Source organism: Portunus trituberculatus, chromosome 40, assembly GCF_017591435.1.
Source record: "Portunus trituberculatus isolate SZX2019 chromosome 40, ASM1759143v1, whole genome shotgun sequence".
NCBI lineage: Eukaryota > Metazoa > Arthropoda > Malacostraca > Decapoda > Portunidae > Portunus > Portunus trituberculatus.
The window spans coordinates 11,882,604-11,905,942 of NC_059294.1; the positions used below are offsets into that span (position 1 = coordinate 11,882,604).

Below are 23,339 nucleotides of genomic sequence, written 5' to 3' on the forward strand. Positions count from 1 at the left end.
CGATAGATCTGACCTGGTTCTCTCTCTCTCTCTCTCTCTCTCTCTCTCTCTCTCTCTCTCTCTCTCTCTCTCTCTCTCTCTCTCTCTCTCTCTCTCTCTCTCTCTCTCTCTCTCTCTCTTATCTCTCATCATTAAAGTTCCGCTATAGATGTCTTATTTCTAGAGAAGATGGGCGTCTACGAGTGGTATTCTTTTCCCAAGTTTAATGTTTTTTGAGCCGTAAATCTTTATACCTTGCCTTTCTTTGTCCTTTCTTTCCCACCAGTTGAAAAAGGGACGGTCTGCGATACACAAAGTCTGGGGCACAAAGGATAACAAAGGAAAATAGTTACATCCAAGATAAAAATGGATTGGTTGGCTTTTTTAAAACTATTTGTTAGTGAGTGTTTTTTTGTAAGGGGGTTAAAGAAGAGGAGGAGGAATGTTAGGGTTAATACTGAGCTTTGTGTTCATAAAGGGAAAAATAATGAGGATGGACTGCAATGTTAATGAGTTTGCATCAAGAAAGTTCTTAGTGTAGGTAAAACTTTATACGTGGAGGTTTTTAGTGCAATTAGGGTTATCGGTATTTGTGGTGTGTAATTGTAATAATTAGAATTTTAGTGAATGGGTTTCATTCATTCAGATCCATTCACATAATCATATTTGTGCATTAGATATGGGCTTACGAAAGTAGATCTTGAAAAACAAGAAGAGAAACTTAGAATCGAGAAAAAGTAAAGTGTATTCTGTACAAATAGTCTTAAAGGAAAGAAAAATTTGTTTTCTACAAAGAAACAGGAATATCAGCATGGAAAAAAAACATTAACCTTGTTGAGATATTTTCCTATCAAGAAATAAAACAAAAAATATTACGCTACTGTAAACGCAACAAAAAAGAAGAAAAAATCTTGTTTTTTCCACGTTTGACATAAAATAAATAAACAAAAAAGGAAACTAAAAAACCTCCGTTTTTAAAGAAGGAATTGAAAACACGAAAGAGATAACTTGTCTTGCTATATTTGTTCCCCTTTGAGCTAAATATACCAAGTCTATTTTTGCTCGTGTAAAAGTGATCGTCCATGAAAAAACACAAAATAAACTAGTACATATCGAAAGAAACGGACCGAAACAGAGATGACATGTCTTGCTATGTTTTTTTTCATCTTAAAGGTAAATATACCCAGTCTATTTTTGGTTGTGTAAGTGATAATTGGAAAAAAAAGCTACTAGATTCCCAAAGAAACAGACAGAATTCAAAACATGAAAAGATAACCTGTGATACTAAATTTAGCCATTACAGCATTTTGTCACTCATACATCCATCTATTTTTGCACTCATAAAAACGATGCTCAACAGAAAACAGAGAATAGAATATCGAAACAGACCAAACTGAAAACACAAGAGACAACCTGCCTTTCTATATTTGTAAAGCCTTGAGGTAAATATAACCAGTCTATTTTTGCTCGTATAAAAGTAATCATTCCAACACCTGGGAAGATGAGCCGCCCTGTATTCACTCCCTAGTTGCTCGTTCTTGCACTCCACCTAACGCCGCCCTGAGCTTTGTTTAATGGTTACCAAAGTGCTCCCTGCTCCATTTTTTGCCTCCGTAAAGAGAGTCGAGAGGAGGGAAATGGCGCTGCTCTTACAGTAAAAGTCCTTACCCTAACTGTGCTGCGCTAGTCTGCCGGAGGTGAGGAGGAAGGAGGGACGAAGCTTATCCTAGTGGTAAATTTAGTGCTGGGGGTTGTAGTGGTGGTGGTGGTTGTAGTAGAAATAGTAGCAGCAGTATTAGTGTTAGTATTAGTGGTAGAAGTAGTAGTAGTAGTAGTAGTAGTAGTAGTAGTAGTAGTAGTAGTAGTAGTAGTGGTAGTAGTAGTAGTAGTAGTAGTAGTAGTAGTAGTAGTAGCAGTAGCAGTAGTAGTAGTAGTAGCAGTAGTAGTAGTAGTAGTAGTAGTAGTAGTAGTAGTAGTAGTAGTAGTAGTAGTAGTAGTAGTTGTTGTTGTTGTTGTTGTTGTTATAGTTTTAGTTGGTTTTGTAGTAGCAATTATTATTGTTGAAACAGTAGTTGTTAAAGATTTATTGTAGTGTTGAATATAAAAGAAACATGAGTAATAGTAATGGTAGTAGTAATAGTAGTAGCAGTAGTAATAACCCTCGTAATAGTAGTAGGATATGTTGTTTTCTTGTTTCTTTTGTTATTTTCTTTGTATATTGTGAAAGATTAAACACAACAGTAACAAGAGCACGGGTAGTGATATCATTACTGGCTTTAATACTTGTAAGACTATTAAGTGACACACAAAATAGTTTTCTGAACATGTCACTTTACCACCAACACAGTTATGCATCTCATAAATGTAATCTAATCTCTAGAAACTTTTACAACATATACTGTGTAACGTAAATGCTTAAGTATGCCCTGAAGAAGCATATTCTATTGTCATTATTATTATCATTATTATTATTATTACTATTATTGTTACTACTCTCCTTTCATTATTATTTCTGTTTTTCCTGGTGCTGTTGTTATTGTTTTGAATATATACACTGTTGCTGCTTCTGTTGCTTTTCTAACTACAATAATTCTTACAACCACCAGCACCACCACCAACCAACCCTAGTACATTTTTTCTCAAGTTCCAATTCTAATACAAGTAGTCAGCCTTAATAGCATTCACCGGTAGGAACAATGCATTCACCATGGCTAAAGAAGATACAGATTAAGCCACACACGAGGAGATTGTAGCGTCAGCACGGCGTAGTAGTAATCACAGGTGTAGTATGTAGCTGAGGAGAGAGAGAGAGAGAGAGAGAGAGAGAGAGGGATATGAGGAGTAGGAACAGGCCTCAGACGGGTATATACTACTACTCAGGTGTGGATCAAATTGTGCTGCCACTCAGGGAAGCACCAGTGCTTGCCTACATTCCTGACGGTGAACGGAGATGCGTTTAAAAAAAAAAAAAAGTTAAAAGAAAAAAGAAACTCAAAAATAATCATAACGAAAACCGGTTCAGGATTTTTTTCTCTACTCTTTTTAATTTGCCAGTGTGTGTGTGTGTGTGTGTGTGTGTGTGTGTGTGTGTGTGTGTGCGTGGATGCCTACGTGTCTGTCGGGAAGCCGCACGAAGCCTCAGAGATAACAGCTTGCTTTGTTGTGGTTTTAAATGAAACGTCGACTATGTAAATGAACGATGTTTTTATTTACTTTCTTCCTGTGCTCTTAAATTCAACGTAACAATGTGCTAGTGAAACATAAAACTATATTAAATGCGTGTGTGTGTGTGTGTGTGTGTGTGTGTGTGTGTGTGTGTGTGTGTGTGTGTGTGTGTGTGTGTGTGTGTGTGTGTGTAGCAAAGGATGGGTGCGGTGCAATAAGCAAGGTGGGGCACGTGTCTTGTGTATTGTGTGGTCGAGATGTGGTCCTTTTTTTTCCCCTTCCTGGTTAGCAATCGAGAAAACTTTTACATTGAGTCCCACGGCATTTTGTGTCCTTGCTCATTCTTAGCTCTGATCTGCTGACAGTCTCCTTAGAAAACTTGGTAATTAGGAAACGAGATTCTAAGGACGTTAGTGGATTTAATGATGAGGGAAAACAGAAAAGAAATATGGTGAAATTGATTGGTTTATGTCAGTGTCTAGAGAGAGAGAGAGAGAGAGAGAGAGAGAGAGAGAGAGAGAGGGTGTCAGAGTGCGTACATATCTAAAACTACCTACGAGTTATTTTCAAGATAAACTGCTCAACAACCACACGCAGCGTCGTAGCGGATACATTTAAACGAGCATCGTGTATGTGTTGGTGCGAGAAACTGAAAATAAAAAGAAACATAACAAAATTTAAGGTACGATTAGCTGTCACCCATTTTATGCTAAACTGACGTGCGGCTGACACTGAAAGGCTCAAATGGCGCGGGAGTGAAGTGCTCTATGTACAGTCTGACATGCAATAACTATCACTGTTAATAAATCTTAGCCTTAGAAAATGACTTGAAGTTTTCCTATACGAAGTGGGTCTCTATTTTAGTTTATATTTTAGAGTTACTGTGATGTAGGTAATGGAAAATAGAAGGTGAAAAGAAATAAGAAAAAGAAAAAGGTTTGAGATAAAAGGTAAACGTATCTTGGAAAATATTTGGCATTCAATGTGATAAAAGCAATATGGATTTCATGATATTACCTATATGAAATAAAGCTCAAAGCCAAAGAGATAAGTGTTTCTGATGTAACGTGTACGTATATAGCGAGTAGTGTTTGTCGTATCGTAAAAGCAGTTTTTTTCAAGTGTGTCTGTGGTGGTGGGAGAAAGGTACGTCGCTGGGTCGTTCATGTCATGTTTCTCCCTTTCATTAACCTTTGACTTTTTCCTTGCTAATAACAATAAGACACTATTTGTATGAGTAATCCTACGAAATTTTACTGATGAAAAGAAACAATTAGGCACTAGGACGAAAAAAAAAAAAAAATCAGTTAACCGGTCAATCCTCCCACCGACACTCGCACCTCTGAAGACTTTAAACCTGCGTCACACCTTTTCTTGAAGCTTGAGGGGCAGTTAGAGAACAAAAAGGAAAATAAAACCCAAAAACAGTGCAAGTAATCCCATTCTCTTTGCTCATATATGTGACATTAATTTCACACGCTCACTCATACCTGGCGACAGCACGACAGTTGTTCTCCCCTGCACCCTTGTCTCTCCCTGTTTATGATCAGCGTGCGTGAAATTGGTGCTGGAGCCTTCTAGGGATTCTGTCTCTCAGCCACCACCACTACCACCACCACAATCACTGCTGCAAGGGGTGTGGAGGGAAGGAAAACGAGGTCAATGGTGCTGGCATGCTAGTGTTGTGGTGGTGGTGATGGTGGTGATGGCCTAGTTAATGCAGGGATGGTTGAGGAGTAGGAGGAGAGATGTAAAGGGTAAGGAGAGGAAGGAAGGAACGATAAATGGTGTGTTTTAGTATTCATAGTAAAACATGTAGTATATACTCGTATATGTGAAGATTTTAATACGTATGGTAGGTATATGGAAAGCCAGGGAGTTAAAAGGGGTGAAAATTATATACTTGGAACTAGACATCTACGAACAGAGAAGGGAAAGAAATGTGTAGGATGTGTTGTAGTAGGTACATTAAAAGCTTTAGGGTAGATTTGTGAAAAATTGTACAGAGAAAGCACATGGCAAAAGAAGAAAGTGAGAATGGTTAAAAACGCGAGATTTGACATTTACGAGGAGAGGAGAGAGGGAAGGAAAGATGGAGTGTGCCTTTTAGCAGGAATGGTAAATGTCTTAGGATAAATTACAAAGAAACTCTTGAGAATGGTGTTGTTATATGTCAAACTAGAAAGCCAAAATGGGTAAGACAGAATTTGACGTTTAGAAGTGAAGAAAACAAACATTAGAGGAGGGAAGAGTGGGAATAGAGGAATAACAAAGAGTTTTGGTGACAGCAGCGGTGGGGATGAGGGAGACTATATGTGACGGGCGAGTACAGGACGAGATGAAAAAGGAGAGAAAGAGAGGGAGAATTGAAGTGCAAAAATCCAATTATAGTGATGTCGATATGGAGTACACATATAGGGTGTGGGAATAGTGATGGCAGTGATGGTGGTGGAGGATGAGAGGCAAGAGAGGAGGAGGAGGAGGAGGAGGAGGAGGAGGAGGAGGAGGAGGAGGAGGAGGAGGAGGAAGAGGAAAAGTAGGAGGAGGAGGAAGAAAAAAGAACACAAAGGAAATAAAATAAAAAGGAAGCCAGAGTAACCCTAATGAAAACAAAACAAAACATGAGATTAATAAGAAAATGGAGAAGACTGAAGAACACAAAGGAAGAGACAGAATCAAAGAATCGTGGTGGTGGTGGTGGTGGTGGTTTTGGAGGAGGAGCTTGACAGGGCAAGGTTGGGTGAGCTTCGCCTTCCCGGGGTGAGGTGATATGAAGGTCAGAAATAGCCAGACCACGATTACACTATCACGTCTGCGTTTCCTTTGGGATGGAAAATTTCTCCCGTCACTTTTTCTATCTTTCTATTTTTTATCTTTTATTTATTTATTCATATTTTGGAGTTTATACTCGCTAGCAGTTCGTGTGAAGTTCGTTTATTCGTTGTCCTGTTCACTGTACGGCGTTTTCTGTAGTTAGGTTTTAATCAACACTTTTATCTACCTGTCCATATACCACACACACACGCACACACAAACACACACACACACACAGACAGAGAGAGAGAGAGAGAGAGAGAGAGAGAGAGAGAGAGAGAGAGAGAGAGAGAGAGAGAGAGAGAGAGAGAACGCTAGATTAGAATAACAAAGATCAGAGTGACTGAAACATACGACGCCAACGCGAAGCTTAATAAACACATAAATCTCAACACTGATCGGCGGTGAATCAAGCTCCAGACGAACGTGCAGATGTTCACAAAGCACAACACTGGCGTCCACCACTGCATTGCCGCCTCACTAATGCTGACATTTGAATTCCAAGCGAGGAGGGACGGTAAGGGAACTAATGGCGGTGTAAATAGTACAAGTCGCGGGAAACTACTGCCTTTGAAAATCTGATGAACTTATGAACGACAACACAGACAATATACGTTATTAATGCAAGATGTGGATTTTTTTAGGAGTGTTAAGCTTGAAGAAAGCCTTTGTTTATAAGCTTATCCAGTAAATCATTTTTTTTCTTGTGATATTAATGCAAGTTATAGATTAGATTATTTGTGCTTAGAAATTCACTCATAGCAGCATAATCCATGTTTTTTTCTTGGGATCACTGCAAATTATGGACTGGCTTATTAGTGCTCAGGCTTAAGGACGTTTTGAGTATCCATGTGCTTGAAATATCACTCTTCTTTCAACAGTATGGGGTTCATGAGCATGTGTTTTATCTGTGCTAGCGGCGCACGGCACACTGGGAGACACATAATTAGTTCTCCAGTCTACAAATACCCTTCTGCTTCAAATTGTAGTGGTAAATGTTTCCTCGACGTGTTTGCGTGCTAAACTCGCGCCGCACACCTAGTTCTGCCGGAGATTGTATCGCGGCGCTGGGAAATACGTTGTCGTGATTATTGCTGGAAATACGTATATTCTGAGAATGTGTATAGCATTTCCTTGCGTGCACACTTGTTGGGAATTCCTTAGTGCTGGAGATGCTGTTTCATTTTTGTCTCTTTTCCTTCATGGACATTAAAAACTCGAGAAATAGTTATGTTATACAAGAGTCATTTTACCTTTTATTGGCGGTTAATAAAGTGTAATAGGATTTCAGCAATTCCTTTGGTAAGTTTCTTGTGTTGTAAAAAAAGTAGAAAAAAAAGAAAAAAAAATAATTGTAATGTCGACTTTCAAAGGTAGTACAGTCTTCCTCCAGGGTATCAATGTATAAGAGGACGTCCTGATGACACATTGGTATTCAGGTCGCGACGGTCGTGTTTCCACTGCCGGGAAGAGAAACGTATCAAAAAGAAGAACGAAACATGAGGGACAGAGATTCGCCAGGGGGAAGATAAAGGGTAGAGAGATCACTGGGTTGGGAAAGGAGGGGAAAAGAGGCGAAAGGAGAACACAGAGGCAGGAATGAAGAGCCCCGAGGCAGGCCAGTGGCTCCGTCTCTCATTAAGAATCAGGAGAGAGACGGGAAGCGGCAGGGGATCTCGGTAATGGCTGCGGCGTCTCCCTGATGAAGCCTCGCACTTTCAATGGAAACAACGACACAGATTTTCAGCTTGGTTATCATTCTCGGCTTCCCTCGACCTTCATCTTGGTTGTGGAGAAGAGTCTTTGTCAGGAAGGTGTGGAGGGGAGGGCAAGGGGAAAGGTCGGTGGGGAGAGATGGTGGTGAGGGGAGGAATGGGATCTCTGTGGCTGGGTCATGGGGAGGCTGCTTTTTCCTGGCAATTCCGAGTTTTAGAACACAACAATGAAGGCTTGAGGGCGTGATGACGTCACGGTTTTTGTAACATCGCCATTGTATTCAGGAAATGAGGCTTCCTGTTTGCATCACACTGAAGTAATTATTCTCATTGTAAGTATTTTTAACCCCAACTTAAAACGACCCGGGACTGAAATAAAAACTGCCGCTTCGTCTAGAAATAAAGAGGAAAGGTTTATAATGACAAGGAAAAAAATAATAGCATTTTTTTATTCCTCCTATTGAACTCTGCCGTGAGCCCCGCCGCCGAGGAGCGTGTAGGCATCAAAGGAATTACGAAAATCTCCTTAGGCTAACCGAGAGCCGCCAGCCTCTCCAGGGTCTCCTCTCGGCGCTGGAAACAAAGCGGTGTTGTGGCCTCTCTACACTCTTTCTCCCCTCCTTCTCTCTTACTCTTCATCTTTTACTTCTATTTACTAGACAGCGATCTCTTCAGCCTATATCTCATCTCTTATTCCCTCAGTTGCTCTCATTCTACGGTCCTTTCCTACGTCTCCCAGTGCTTTCTTTCTATCCAGCTTCTCTGCTTCTCTCCTTCACCACTAACACGTTTTCTCTCTTGTCTTCACCTCCAGTGCTCTTCTTTCTTCTTCACCAGCGGTCTTGTTCCTACTTCATCACCATCTGGTTCTTTCCTCTCCAGCTTCACTCTCCTTCAACTCTCCCTTTCACCACCACCTAGACCTTCCCTTTCTCCCTGTGTCGTCCCTTCACCAAGAAGTACTTTCACTAGCGTGTCCCCTTCACCACCACCTCTTTCGTTCATCACTAAAAGTTCTTTCCTCCCCTTCACCACCAGTAGTCCCTTTCACCACCATGCTAGCTAGTAAGTACCATGCACCAGTCATTAACCACTTCACCACCATACCCCTACTAGAACTTCCCTCTCTTCACCACCCGTTTTCTTTCACAACTCACCATCCTCTATCACCTCGAACGGTTCTCTACCCTCCTGATTTGTTCCCTCGTCCACACCTGCTGTATGTAGACTTACGAGGCACGGTACCTTCCCTCCAGCGCCGCTCACACAGTGCTAGACGACGCCAAAAGGAGAGCTTAGCGAAGAACAAAGACGAGATTTCCTTATATCATGTCCTGGACGGGGGCAGTGGTGGGTGAAGATGTAGTATGTATGTTTCAATATATCAGAAGATTGTGGCTTAGCTTGTATGTTTAAGGTGGCGCGGTCCGTGGACTTAAATTTATGGAGCATCCCAATAAGGTTGTCGGGTAGTATTATGACGGCTCCATAAATCTCTTACTGTAGCATAATTTTAAGTGTGCCGACAACTTCTAATTTTGGAATAGAGAATTTAGTGGCTATTTGTTCTGCCCCCGCCCTCCTCCCTCACCGCCTCGTCTCCTCCTCTCTTCTTTTCTTCTTTCCTTCGTTGTGGTGAATAGAATTGATTGCCTCACTACCTCTAGGGATACTAATACCGGCAGTGGTGGTGGTGGTGGTGATGGGGGGAGCAGAGTGTTGTTGTTGGTGGTGTTGGTGGTGGTGATTGTGGTTCTGTTTGTAGTACTGGTACTGGTGCTGATGTTTTTATTACTACATCTATTACAACAACGACATTCATATCCCCACCTTCTGTCCCATCACCACAGCAACAATACCAGCAGTAGTAATAACAACACAGTGTAGAGCAATAACAAGAAAGACAAGAGAATAGAGAACCCCATTCCAACTTACTTTCTGGCTGCTAGGGACGCGTAAGCCTGATAGTTACTTGCAATATTCCTTGTTTTCTCTTTTGTTTTACGTTTGATTGAAATAAGTGGGGAGAAATAGTGCGTTTTGGCCATTAACTGTGAGTATGTGTTTGTTTTTATACCCTTGCTAGTACTTTTATGTTAAAATAAAACCGATTTATTTGTTTTTTATTACCCCAGTTTCGTTTTTCCCATCTTTTTGACCATCATAAATCAGGAGGCATAAATCCAGTACATAGATTTTTTTTTACTCATGTATGTGACCTTGAACTTATAAAAAGATCACATCCATCCATTAATATTCTTCTCCTCTCCCTTGTCCTCTCTCTCTCTCTCTCTCTCTCTCTCTCTCTCTCTCTCTCTCTCTCTCTCTCTCTCTCTCTCTCTCTCTCTCTCTCTCTCTCTCTCTCTCTCTCTCTCTCTCTCTCTCTTTATCTTCTGTTACATATGATATATATTTTTCTTCTTTCTTTTTCTTGTTCCTTCTGAGAGAGAGAGAGAGAGAGAGAGAGAGAGAGAGAGAGAGAGAGAGAGAGAGAGAGAGAGAGAGAGAGAGAGAGAGAGAATAAAGAAAACATATTGATGACAGAAAAGAAAGCAGAAAAAAGAAGAAAAAAAAACAGAGTGAAAAATGGAAACTTTGAGGGATTAGAGAAGAAAGAGAAGAAGGAATGGAAGGGATAGGAGGAGGAGGAGGAGGAGGAGGAGGAGGAGGAGGAGGAGGAGGAGGAGGAGTGTATAGGATAAGCTTGGAAGAGTGAAGGAGGGAGGAGTAGTAGCAGCAGTAGGAAGAGGAGGAGGAGGAGGAGGAGGAGGAGGAGGAGGAGGAGGAGGAGGAGGAGGAGGAGGAGGAGGAGGAAAAGGAGGAAGGAGGAAAAGCTAGGAGGAAGGTGATCCATCAGTGTCTGGCTCATAATATATTACCGCTGGTGGCCTTCCCTTGACAGGTGGAAGGGGGGTAGGGGTGTGGCGGGGCGTGGTGGGGCTGTCTTTCTCTCTCTCCCTCTCTCCCAATCCTCTCACTCCACACTCACACCTCTCCACGCTGCTTCTGCTTCTCTCCTCACTCCCTCTCACCTATGCTTTCTCACATTTACACTGCTTTTCTTTTTCTTTCTTTGTTATTTTATTTATTTTCTTACCTGATTGTTCTCTCTCTCTCTCTCTCTCTCTCTCTCTCTCTGTCTCTGTCTTTCTCTGTAACCCACAATTATTCTCCCATTCACTATTTTCCCCTCTAATCCTTGCTGCTTTTTCCCCCTCTCACTCCTCCCTTTCCCCTCACTTCTCTAATGCTGTATTAATTCCCTTTCCCTCCATCTCTTTTCCTCTCTCTCTCATCTCCTCTCACTTCCTATTGCTCTTTTCTTCTTTTCTCGTTGTCCTTCCCAATCCTCTTCTCTTCTCCTTTCTTTTTCTGTAAATTTTCGTATTCTAGCAAATGAATGTCGAAAAATACATGTTTCTTATTTTTTTGCTCTTCAATCCGTTTTTCTTTACTTAATTCACACTTTTTCTTCTTTTTTGTTTAATTTCCTGCCGCTCTTTTGTTCCGTGATATTGTGCAATTTTAAGCTCATTTTCCCCCTATTTTTTTCCCCATTTGTTCGTGTATTTCATGCTTGAATATGAGAGATTTAAGATTTCGCGAAAGAAGCGTTGAAAATTTCCCTAGATATTCATGCACTGTCTTCTTACATTTGCATCCTCATCTTACACCTGTGGCAGAGACTCGTACCAATAAATCCTTCTCTTCTTCCTAAATTTCTCTTAATATCATTTTAAAATCCCTCAAGAAATGCACCTTAATCAGTAATTCTTCACTTCATCTATCTACTCCTCACTCTCTATCTCCAGAACCTCCATTCGTATCCTCCTATCTCCAGACCTCCTTACCTCCCTTCCTCTCTTCCAGGTCGGCGGGAACAAGGGGTGGTGATGGAGGTTGTGCCTGGAACTTGGAAACTAACTTGATTTTTTTTCTTCGGGATTAAATTGCCAAACTTGAGGACCATCTTTCAAAACGCACCTCCAGCCAGTGAATTATTAGAGGGAGGGTTGGGGGGAGTGTGTACAGGTAGTAGTAGTAGTAGTAGTAGAAGGAAGAAAAGGAAGAGGAGGAAGGTAAGAAGTAAGAAAGAGGAAGGAGGGAAGGAGGGAGGGAGGGAAGGGAGAGAGCAAGGAGGAAAAATTAATGGTTGGAAAATGTTAACGGAGAGGAATTTCAAGCGTGTCGCAAATCTTGTTTCGAACTTTTTTTTTTTTCCCTTTCTTGCCTCCTTTTTCTTTTCCTCCTTACGCGCATTGTTGGACACACACACACACACACACACACACACACACACACACACACACACACACACACACACACACACACACACACACACACACACACACACACACACACACACACACTTCCAAAGAGAGAGAGAAGAGAGAGAGAGAGAGAGAAAGGAGAGAAAGAGAGAGAGAGAGAGAGAGAGAGAGAGAGAGAGAGAGAGAGAGAGAGAGAGAGAGAGAGAGAGAGAGAGAGAGAGAGAGAGACGCATGAAATGAAAGTAGGAATGCCGTAATAAAAGAAGGTGTAGCTGGGGATGTGTGAAAGTTTTAATGAATAAAACTCATTGTGAAGGCAGCGCGAGGACTCTATGACGGGGGTATTACTGTTACCGCTGCTTGGGATGTGTTACGCCGACAAGAGGCTGGAAATCCTTGACGTGGCCCAGAAAACACCATGGGCAGCGTAAGTGCGGATTTTAAAAGTATTTGATATAAAGGGAATTGAACGGCCTCTTGGTATACAGCAGGGAGAAGGAATGTTGCTGATTGTTCTTTTGGTATAGCGTTGACTTGATTTCGATGTTTTGTCGAGTGAGGAAAGTATGTGGTAGGATTGGATGGCTGGAGAGAGGGAGGGAAGAAAAGGAAGAGAAAGGAAAAAAAAGGAAGAAATGGAAATATAGGTAACCGACATACACCCATACAAAATAGATGTAGAAAAAGCGTAGACGAAACTAGAAACAAGTTCATGGAGTTCTAATATATATGTATCTTAAATATGTATAAAAAAAAGCACCCTTCATTATAAATAGACTAAGTAACAACAAATTAAGGCACTTGACACAAGACTGTTGTCCACACAAGTTTTCTCTGCCTCTCCAAGAAACAATGTTCCTTAAAGAATGACTTTTATTACAAACTAAGTTAAGATTTCTATGCTTCGAGGTGACGGTGTTGGTGGCGAGGGATCAAAACACGTACTTGATCCTTTTTCTGATTTATTAAAGTCATTTGTCTTGGCGCATCTCTTGTTAAGTTAACAAGAGATGCAGTTTATGTTTTTTTTTCTCTCTTTTTTATTGCCCACACATTCTCTAATCGAGCTGCTCCATGCAAGCCGTTCTCATAGTTATGATATTGCTAATGTTAACAGTAAGATGTGCTAATAAGTAGCAGAAATAAGGACTATGACTGTGCCTATCTTAAAGTTCCTTAAGAAATAGTACAGTAATTGGCCTTTTTTTTCCTTTTTTGTGTTGCCTTTACAGTGAAGCTAATATTATAACATTTTTGAACAGCTATCCGTCCTTTACGGCTCTAATTCAGCCCTCTACCCGCACTGCCTTCTCCTTCATTCACCACCACCATCTTCCATATTTCCTCGATTTTACTCTGGTATAATATTTCTCTGCGTGACGAATTATTTTTTTCATGTTGCTTTGGGCATTGTGGAAATTTTTGGCGTGTCCAGGTGATGAATCGCCGTGTACCTCTCGTGTCTTCGTGCCGCGCCTCCAGGGTCGGTGGCAGCGCACCAGCAGGGGAGGGAAGATCAAGGCAGGATGGCCACGTCCGCAGATTTAATGGATTTATTTATACGGGCACGAAAAGAAGGGTGTTTTCTTCCCACATATTGTTTATAGTACAGCAGACTTTTGCACCGGCGCTGTCCTTTTTGCTCTCTTCTTTGTTGTCGTTCTTCTAGACTCACACGACTTTGAAAACTTTCTCGAAAATTCTTGAGAAAAAAGTTGAGGATGTTCAAGGTCGTCTGAGGTCACGTTTGAAGCCATCCCTTATGTTCATGTGTGTGTGTGTGTGTGTGTGTGTGTGTGTGTGTGTGTGTGTGTGTGTGTGTGTGTGTGTGTGTGTGTGTGTGTGTGTAACTAAGTAAATGATATTTCAAGAGTGCTCGTTGTGTGTTGCTGAGTGTGTTCGCCTTTAACCTGGAAGTAGAGTGTAATTAAATAACTACGAATGATTTCCATGATTACTTGGTTTGAAAATCAGTGTAGTATATTACCTGTTGCAATATCAGCTGAGGTTGAATTGTAATCAGCGAGACAAATCATTGTAATGCAAATGCTATTCATCCATTTATCTCGCCCTCGTGCTCCCCTGCAGCCTGTCATCGCCGGGAACAACAATCCTTCTCCCTACTCACTGTGACCACCACTGTGGAGGGTAACGACTTTATACGGGTTCATTATTTAACACCGGAGGAATGTATTTTTCTTGATGGAGCCTTGTTGTTTATTTCTGTTTCCCGCGTGGGCCGGAGTTGTGTGCTGTTTGCGGAAGGGAACGTGAGGTGTGAGGTGTGGGGACCCCCGGCGCCACGCGAGACTGCCACAGTTCCTGAAAGGCTAGAAGCTTTACGAAACTTTTAGGTAAACATTTGTTATACTCCTTATGGTGATTACAGCGTGATGATGCTTTTAAGGAGCAAGTCCTGGGAGCCCACTACTACTAATTTCGCTTGCTGTGTACTCGCGGGAAGTAGGTAAGGGAACATAAGCTCCTCGCTGCACTAACACCTCTTGCTTATGCACGGGTCCAGCTCTTGGCTATTCAGCCCATAAGCGGGGCGTACCTGTTTGTTCATACACAGGGTGGCCCGGTTAAGGTGTGCTAAATTTTCAAAGAGTGAATATTTAACTCATACTAAACTTAATTTATTTTATGAGAGAAATTCTTATTATCAACCAGTACAGTTATTACATCGTGTACATCACAGCATCCTCCTTCTCCTCCTCCTCCTTCTCCTCCTTCACTGTGGACTCGCTCACTACTCCGACCCAAACTCGTACCTGTACATACTTCAAGGGTTCGTTGGATCATCATTAATGTTGTGTTTAACTACGATCAGACGGCCCTGCGAGACGTACAGAAGGAGCGTGTGGCGGGAGGGGCGGGTGCCTTTCATGGCGGCGGGGAGGCGAGGTGGTGAGGCGGAGATGCCAAGTGATGTGATAAATAAACAAAAAACTTCTTGATTATTGAAATGATTTTTCCCATGGGAGTGATTACGTATATATTAGAAAAGCCAATTTTTTCCATTTAAATTCCCCCGTGATGCGAACCTTGCACACACCTGCCGTAATCCATCAATCAGGAGACTGTCATGTGACGTTCCTTAGGGAGAGGCAGCCTTCGTTTGGCGCCCACGAACAGTCCACATATACTCCGTTAAGAATTTACACACGATACCCCCACGAATCTTAATGAAAAGTTGAGTTAGTATTTTTTACTTAGAGAAAACCAAACGCGCCACGGCACATAAGTAACAGCCACGCAAATAAGCATCTGGGAGTCTCCGCTTTGGCCTGCCAACTTACCCGTTAATTTAATACTTGTTTATAATTTCCACGGAAGGGCAAATTTATGTCCACGGTCGCGGAGTGGTTAGCGAACCAGGCTGCCGATCTACCTGCCCTATATGGTCCTGGGTTCGAATCTCCGTCAGGTTAAGCAGCAGGAGGAACGACGCATACTGGGTGCTCTATCCGTCCTCAGAGAAGTGACCTGAGGGTGCGCACCTGCGGGACACCTGTGGGACACCTGTGGGACACCTGAAGGTTATTCGAATGGCCCAGCGGCTCGTATCACAAGGCAGAGTGAATGACACGCCCGGAAGGTCAGTGAGGCGAGGATAAGCACTCCGCTACAGTACTGTATGGTGTATCAGTCCACTTTAGTTCAGCCTTTTGTTGTCTGGGTCGTGGGCAACTGAGCCCCGGTAGCATGTCTTAGCCGTAGAGGAGACTAGAGTACACACACACACACACACACACACACACACACACACACACACACACACACACACACACACACACACACACTGAAGACCTTTTGTGAGGTGGTAATCAGGCCAGACATCGAGTAGGTGAAGGTTATCAGCTAGAAACAAAAGAAAAGGCAAGAAGTGGATCAGTCTTTCTCCCTTGTGTCGAACCAAGAGAGAGAGAGAGAGAGAGAGAGAGAGAGAGAGAGAGAGAGAGAGAGAGAGAGAGAGAGAGAGAGGATGTTCTTTATGACTATCCAAGGGTACCACTAACGCTCGAGCACTCCTTCATGGCGGGTCGTTACAAGGAGGGTGGGTGGCTGGGAGCATCGCAGCACCCAGGCGGTAAGGGTCGTTGTGAGTGTATCCTGGGAACACAGGGAACGGTAGAGGTGTGATAGGGGACGGGAATGCGCTCTCTCTCTCTCTCTCTCTCTCTCTCTCTCTCTCTCTAAGGCGTTTTCCATCAATGAAACCTAAAAATTCCTTGTATTTCCCTGTATTTCCTTTGCATTTTTCTTTCGTGCTTTTGGAGCTTGAATTTGATTAGTGGCGTGGCTCTGTTCCCGGAAAGCGCCGTGCGGGTCTCATCCTTAACGAGTAATGCTGTTGCTTGGGTCTCTTGGGCCGTCACTCCTGATCTGGTCCGGCCCTTTAGTCCTGCACCAAGACGCCATTTACCCGAGAGAAATAGCGCTTTGGTGGTCCTAAGATAGTCCTTTGCTCCAATACGTTTTTGTCTTTTCTGTGGTGTTAAAACCTGCAGTGTGTGTGTGTGTGTGTGTGTGTGTGTGTGTGTGTGTGTGTGTGTGTGTGTGTGTGTGTGTACGAAAGAATAGAGGAAAAGAGGTCTATGTATATGGATATCACTATAATGAAAAGACACCTCAATACTGTGAAAAACGAGATATCAGGAGCCTTTTCTTCTTCCTCCCACAAGTTCATTAGAATCGCATTACACATCTCATTCCCCGGGACGCTTCCATCTAACAGCACCCTGAACCTTTTGTAGTATCTCTCACCTGTGACACCTTCAGTATACGTTTCCCTTCACGGTTTTCTTTATTGCCTTTAGTATTTTGTATATTTTCTCTCTCACTTCCAATTCAATACCTCCTTTACTTTCAGATTATAGTTTAAGTCACACTGGATTTAAAGGGCGTCTTTATGGCTCCACGGACGGATTAGCACTATTCATACGTCATTAAAAGCAGAAAAAAATTTGAGAACAGAGCTAATCATCTCTTTAGCCACTGAGAATTGTGTTGAGGGAGCAAAGCGTTTAACCTACTCTCTTCATGGGATACCTTTTTCTTCACCCTCACCTACGGTACCTCTGCTCTTACCTTTAGTATCTTCTTGATTTGCCTGATGCCGATGGAGGACACTTTGTTGAGCCGCTCGCCAATGGAATGGAAGAGCACCAGACACAGCGGGATGCCCACCATGGCGTACAGAATGGTGAAGATCTTGCCCGCCACCGTGTTGGGCGTGGAGTGGCCGTAACCTGCAAAGATACAAACACACGAGGTCACAAGAGCGTCGGCGAGAAGCAGTAGTGATTCATAATATGCAATCAACACACAAGGCGGAGGTGCGGGATTTATGGCGCTCAGATGTTTGAACTTTAATAGTCTTTGCTAAATTGCCTGACGTCTCTTTACGCTTGTTTGAATCTGTATACATGTGAGGGTTGCGTGTGTACACAGTCTGTCGCTGCTCCCTGCACCCCTTCCATTCCTGCTGCTCGTCTTGCACTCTCCTCTTTTCTCTTCTGATATTGTGTGTGAATGTCTTTCTTCTTTTAGTTTTGTGTGTTTTGTTTGTCTATGGCACTTAATATTGCCGTCAGCTACGTCATTATTCATTACTTTTTGTTTTCATAAGTTTCCCGCATCCGTGCAGTACTGATCGTATACCCTGTGACTGTTGATAACGTAAAAGTAACGGAAAAATATGAAACGTGTATTTATATTTGTGATAAACATTTAAATTTCACCCACAAACACAAAGGTATGACAGTTGTGTCGCGTCACCCCCGCTCACCTGATGGCAAAAGCGCTGTGCGTGTATTGGAAAATGCAACAAATACACTTAACGGTTCGCATTGCAAAGAATAATTCATCCTTTCAATTGCATCATTTTGTCATTTTATTCATTGGAAAACGTCGTGCTGTGAGGCGCGAGTGAAAGTAAAATTTTGTTTTTGTCGGCGCTTGAGTTGGATTCAAGAGGGAACCAACAAGGGTCAGGAGGCCGCGCGTCACCCAGACTCACCCGCCGGCCCGATGCAACTGGAAAAAAAAATGTCTCAAAGAAGTTACTCTTTGCTTCTGTGAACTTGAGTGTGTGACTGCAGCTGCCAGGGTGGCTGGGGGCGCTGCGACACGGAATGATAAGCATGTGCGCAGGTGCATTATCAGCTACTTCAATGAATAAATTTAGCAGTCAGGAGCCACAGTAAAGGCAGCAAAAAGGTGTCCTTGTAAGCAAGGACAAAATATATGACGATCCGTGCCGTGCAATGCTGAGCTGGGCGGCGTCGCTGGGCGTGGAACGAATGAGGCGCCTGTGTCCAAGGAGGTGGTGGGCTGCAGACGAGTACTCCTGTTTGGGAGGGCGCTCACCCAACCCACACATTCATGCATTATATTTTCCGCATTTTCCATAAATCAACCCCATTATAATATTCATAGTTTAGTGCAGAGGACTGTTTGGGCCACCTGGCGCACATTAATTGGCGAAACTCAGTGGTATACATATATATGTGTCAAGCGTTTTGCTAGTTGGCGGCGGGAATATATTATATGTGTGTGTACTGGTAACTGTGTACTTCATTTGAACCATAGAAGTTCACAGTACAGGTAGGATGGAAAAGTATTGGAAACCTGCACTGCGGAAATAAAACATGTAAATAAAAATGCCATGCAGCACTAACCGGGGCAAATGTGTTAATCGAGAGACTATTAACTTTTTCAGCATCACAGCATAAAACAGCGGCAAATCCCGCCGGTAGGGAGGTCGCGGGGCTCACGGGAAAGGGCAAGGGGGAGGGCAAACATTCGTCGTAAACATCTGTGCAGGCCGGTGATCCTCCCGCAGCGTAAATATAAACACGAGTCCATTGCATGAATCATGTGAATTGAGTCGTTTGGCCATACACTGTTCCAGTCCAACGGGAACGACAGGAGAGAGGAGGAGGAGGAGGAGGAAGAGGAGGAGGAGGAGGAGGAGGAGGAGGAGGAGGAGGAAGATGAGGAGGACGAGGAAAAGGACGAGGAAGAGGAGGAATAGGAGATAAGAAAGTAGGAGGAAAACTGAGGCAGAGTACGTAGATTAAACACACACACACACACACACACACACACACACACACACACACACACACACACACACACACACACACACACTCCATGAACTGTATGCTATGTATGAAGTGTGTGCGCGCACGAGGTCCAGCACTTCACTTCCCGGCAGTCACTATACGCACGAGTGTTTGGCAGCGACAGAACCAACACCTCTGCCCCTTTAATTGGTCACTACCTCACGCAGCGCTCTGGCTGGCGTGACGCTCAAGTGCTGGACAGTGGCACAGGGATGGAGTGTACTCTTATGGAGGCTTGTTCTCTCCCGGCGCAGTGAAGTAGGAGGGAAGGTTACAGGCAGAGAAACCAGCAGTGTGTCAGGTAGCGGGTATGTCTGTCTGTGTGCACGTGAATCGGGTGGAGGTGGAAGTGGATGTTATGTGAAAGGATGGAAAATGAGTGAGGTGTATTGGGTGGATTTTGTGAGGATGGGGAGTGGATAAAATGACTAAGCGTATATAGAAATAGGAGCGTGGGTGTGTGCTAAGTGGGTGATGTATAAGTGGCTGTTGCTGGAAGAGTGGCAATGTCATCGGAGATCATAAGAAGTAGATAAGCTGAGCTGGTGATTTATAGCAAGTTACTGAAGAGGACGTGGGTCGGAGGAATGATGCAGTAATAAAACCAAGGGAAGAGAATTCTACCTCGACGCATTAAACGGAGTTAGGAAGGGGACTTGACACGCATACTAAATGGCTCTTCGTTCCTAGCGTATTAAGAGAAAAGTATGATATAGGAGAGAGGAGACAGGCAGCGTGTCCATTAGTCCTTCCGTGCCCTCGACTGTAGAATATAAAAGATAAGAAGGGAACATAATCCTCAGCGCGATAAGATAGGCCACATAATAGCACCCATCAGCTGCTCATCACACACGCACTTCAAGAGCGTCAACAGTGATTAAAACGAGGTCGATAAATGAGTTAGAGAGGAAGGGAGAGGGAAGGAAAGAGAGGGAGGGTGAGAGGGAAGCTGACCTGCTCTTGTGCGAAGGTTAATTGTATGTTTTGGAAGTCTTCCTCGGGGATTAATAGACTATGTGAACCATGTCTATTTTGGATCTCGGCAGCTCCCACGTCCCTCTGGCACCAGTGGAGGGTGGTGGTGGTGGTGGTGGTGGTAGTAATGTTTGTCCGTGTGCTGGCCTAGATAACGCTCCCTCGCCAAAATATTTTTCCTCTTATTTATACAATGGTCCTGCATTACACTGGCATTATGATTGTTTTGGGGAAAGGACAATGCTTCCATGCATATTGTGCCCACGTATACGAAACAGTTTGCATGTTGTTAATGGTGTCACTGCTGCTGTTTGATATACTGGGTATCGTAACGAAGTCTTCCCCACATCAGACCATCCAAAGTCTCCATATTCAAGTCTCTCTCTCTCTCTCTCTCTCTCTCTCTCTCTCTCTCTCTCTCTCCTCTGCCATTCCACCACGCGTTCACAGTCTTGGTCTCCTTGACATAGTGTTGGTGCTCTTGCTTGCCTCTAGTACCTTAAGTGGGGTTCCCTTAAAAGCACGAGTCGAGTTCTCAGTGACTGTGGTAAAGAAAAATGTAGAAAATAAGAAACGCCATTTATTTTTTGTATTTTCTTCATTTTTTTTTTTTGTCTCAAGGTTGAAATTAAAGTGGTAACCAATTTTTGCAGGAGAGGAAAGCTATTTGGAGAACGTGCTTTCTTATGCCGCAATTTAATCAATGGACTCAATTCAAATGTTTGTTATTATTATCATTATTATTATTATTATTATTATTATTATTATTATTATTATTATTATTACTACTACTACTACTACTACTACTACTACTACTACTACTACTACTACTACTACTACTACTACTACTACTACTACTACTACTACTACTACTACTACTACTACTACTACTACTACTACTACTACTACTACTACTACTACTACTGTTATTGTTGACATGATAATTGTTTATTTTACTTACATTTCTCTCTCTCTCTCTCTCTCTCTCTCTCTCTCTCTCTCTCTCTCTCTCTCTCTCTCTCTCTCTCCTCCAAATAGTAATATCTTATCTTCCGTCATTTCCTTATTCAGGGCGTTATAGTAATTTGAATAATGTCTGAAGTTTGGGCGGCAAAACACGGGGACTCGGAGCAAATGAGAGAGAGAGAGAGAGAGAGAGAGAGAGAGAGAGAGAGAGAGAGAGAGAGGAAGGAGGGAAGAGGAGATATGGCAAGATAAAGAAGTTGGAAAGAGAGAAGTTTGGGGCAGGAAGAGAGAAGACAGAAACGTGTGAGGGGAAAAATATAAGGAGGAATGGAGAGGAAGAGGGGAAAAGGAAAAGGAAAACGGTGGAAGGGGAAAAAAAAAGGGAAACAGGAAAAACAAACTTCTCTGACTAGTGTGTTGCAAGGGAAAGTTTTATCAGAAATGAAGGGAGATAAAGCAGATGAAATGTCGTGTGAAGTTGCGGAGAGTGTGAGATGAAAGAATAATGCAAGAGTGAGAAACTACTTTGTGCAACACGCGCTCACTGTTCGAGTGAAAAAGGTCAAACTGCATGAAATACTGACTCTGCATCTGTTTTATTGCCAAACTCGACTAATAATGGTGTTTTCAACGTTAATTAAAGTGTTTCATGTATCTTTGTGTGTGTGTGTGTGTGTGTGTGTGTGTGTGTGTGTGTGTGTGTGTGTGTGTGTGTGTGTGTGTGTGTGTGTGTGTGTGTAAGAAAACTTACACTATAAAAATACTATACAGAATACAACCTCAACATATGGAATACAAAAAATAAATGAATAAATAAAACAAAAACATAAAGGAAAAGATTTGTTTGTAATTTTCAGAGTTACATATAGTATCTAAATTTGGTCTATTTCGCCTCTCTCGTCGAGACAGTAGAATAAGTATTGGTAGATAACTCTCTCTCTCTCTCTCTCTCTCTCTCTCTCTCTCTCTCTCTCTCTCTCTCTCTCTCTCTCTCTCTCTCTCTCTCTCTCTCTCTCTCTCTCTCTCTCTCTCTCTCTCTCTCTCTCTCTCTCTCTCTCTCTCTCTCTCACGACTGACGACAATCATTCACAAGCTTGAGGAAATATGTGTCGTCGTGGTGGGCCGTAAAACCCGCCAAACGGACGACAGGAGGCAGTTAGGGTCGGCCTTCCAGCAGCGGGGCAGCCAGACGCTCCAGCCGCTCCCAGCTTAAGTGTTTGTCAGGCTCAGAGCGACAGTGGAGCCTCAGCATTAATCTGATTCAGTAAGGAAGTGTACCAGTGCGAAGGGAGGCAAGCCAGTCAAACTCGCGGGGCAAAGGTTAAAGGCTTGAGGTTAACGATTCGCTTGAAGAGACGACACCAGCTGGGCAGTAACACCCGCTGTGCCTGTGCTGTTGTCTCCACGATGAACGAAGGTACAAGTATTAGAGAGGATGTGAGGAAATATATTTTTGGCTTTCTTAAAGGATGTATTGGTAGCTTTTATTACTTGTCTCTACAGTGGATAGATTAGATACTTCACGAGCGGAGGATGGTAAAAAAAATGCACAAGAAGTGGAGAAAAATATCTGAAAATTATAATAGTGAACTTTCATCATAGCCATCTAATTTCATGTACAATTGTGTTTCCTTTATTTCCGAGAAGGAAGGTAAAAAGGGCTTGTAAAACCATTGAATTGCATTTCTTTTCTTTTTTTTTTTTTTGTTGTTAGAAAAAGCATAACCAACTTGCATTACTACAACCTTATTTGCATGCATAGCTATCTTCTTTATATCCCAACGAGTGGAAGAAGGCAAAGAGAAGAGCGGATAATTGAAATACTCGTGTTATTTCGTTATGTTACTGAAATTTATAAAAAACAACGTGTGTCTACCCAACGGTTTATAAGTAGAAATAGACACACAGATGGTCAGTCAGAGTGTTGTTAGTGAACTGTGTAGTAAACATGTACCTTATCTCGCCAACTTTAACAGGCTTTAGTAAAAGATAATGGAGTATTGAAGGGTGTGTTGATAGTATTAACAGGGCCTTTGAACTTGGTTAGGATTAGAGAGCATAGTGTTTGAGAATATATGCCGAACGCTCATGCCTTTTTATCAGGGAACGTGAACACTTAAGGCTTAAAGTGTCGCGTGTACCGGAGCAACGCAGAGGAGAAAAATAAGAAATGATTAAGAAAAGGAAATTAAAAAGCCTTGACTTTCCCAGCATCCCTAGAAAAAGAAATAATTCGTGTCCACTCACATCCAGCAAAGACGTTAAAATTTACCACTCCATCCACGTGAAATATTTACAACGCGACTAAGATCTAAGTGACA

At 42.6% G+C, this 23,339-nt stretch overlaps 1 protein-coding gene across 1 annotated transcript in view; it reads right to left on the bottom strand.

The window, feature by feature from the left end:
- The window catches only part of LOC123515963 (two pore potassium channel protein sup-9-like), a 502,009-nt gene that overhangs the window by 29,837 nt on the left and 448,833 nt on the right, over positions 1-23,339 (bottom strand). Inside the window, exon 4 of the mRNA XM_045274911.1 lies at positions 17,039-17,199. Within this exon, the coding sequence (XP_045130846.1) occupies positions 17,039-17,199 (161 nt within the window). The remainder of the gene's footprint in view (positions 1-17,038; positions 17,200-23,339) is intronic.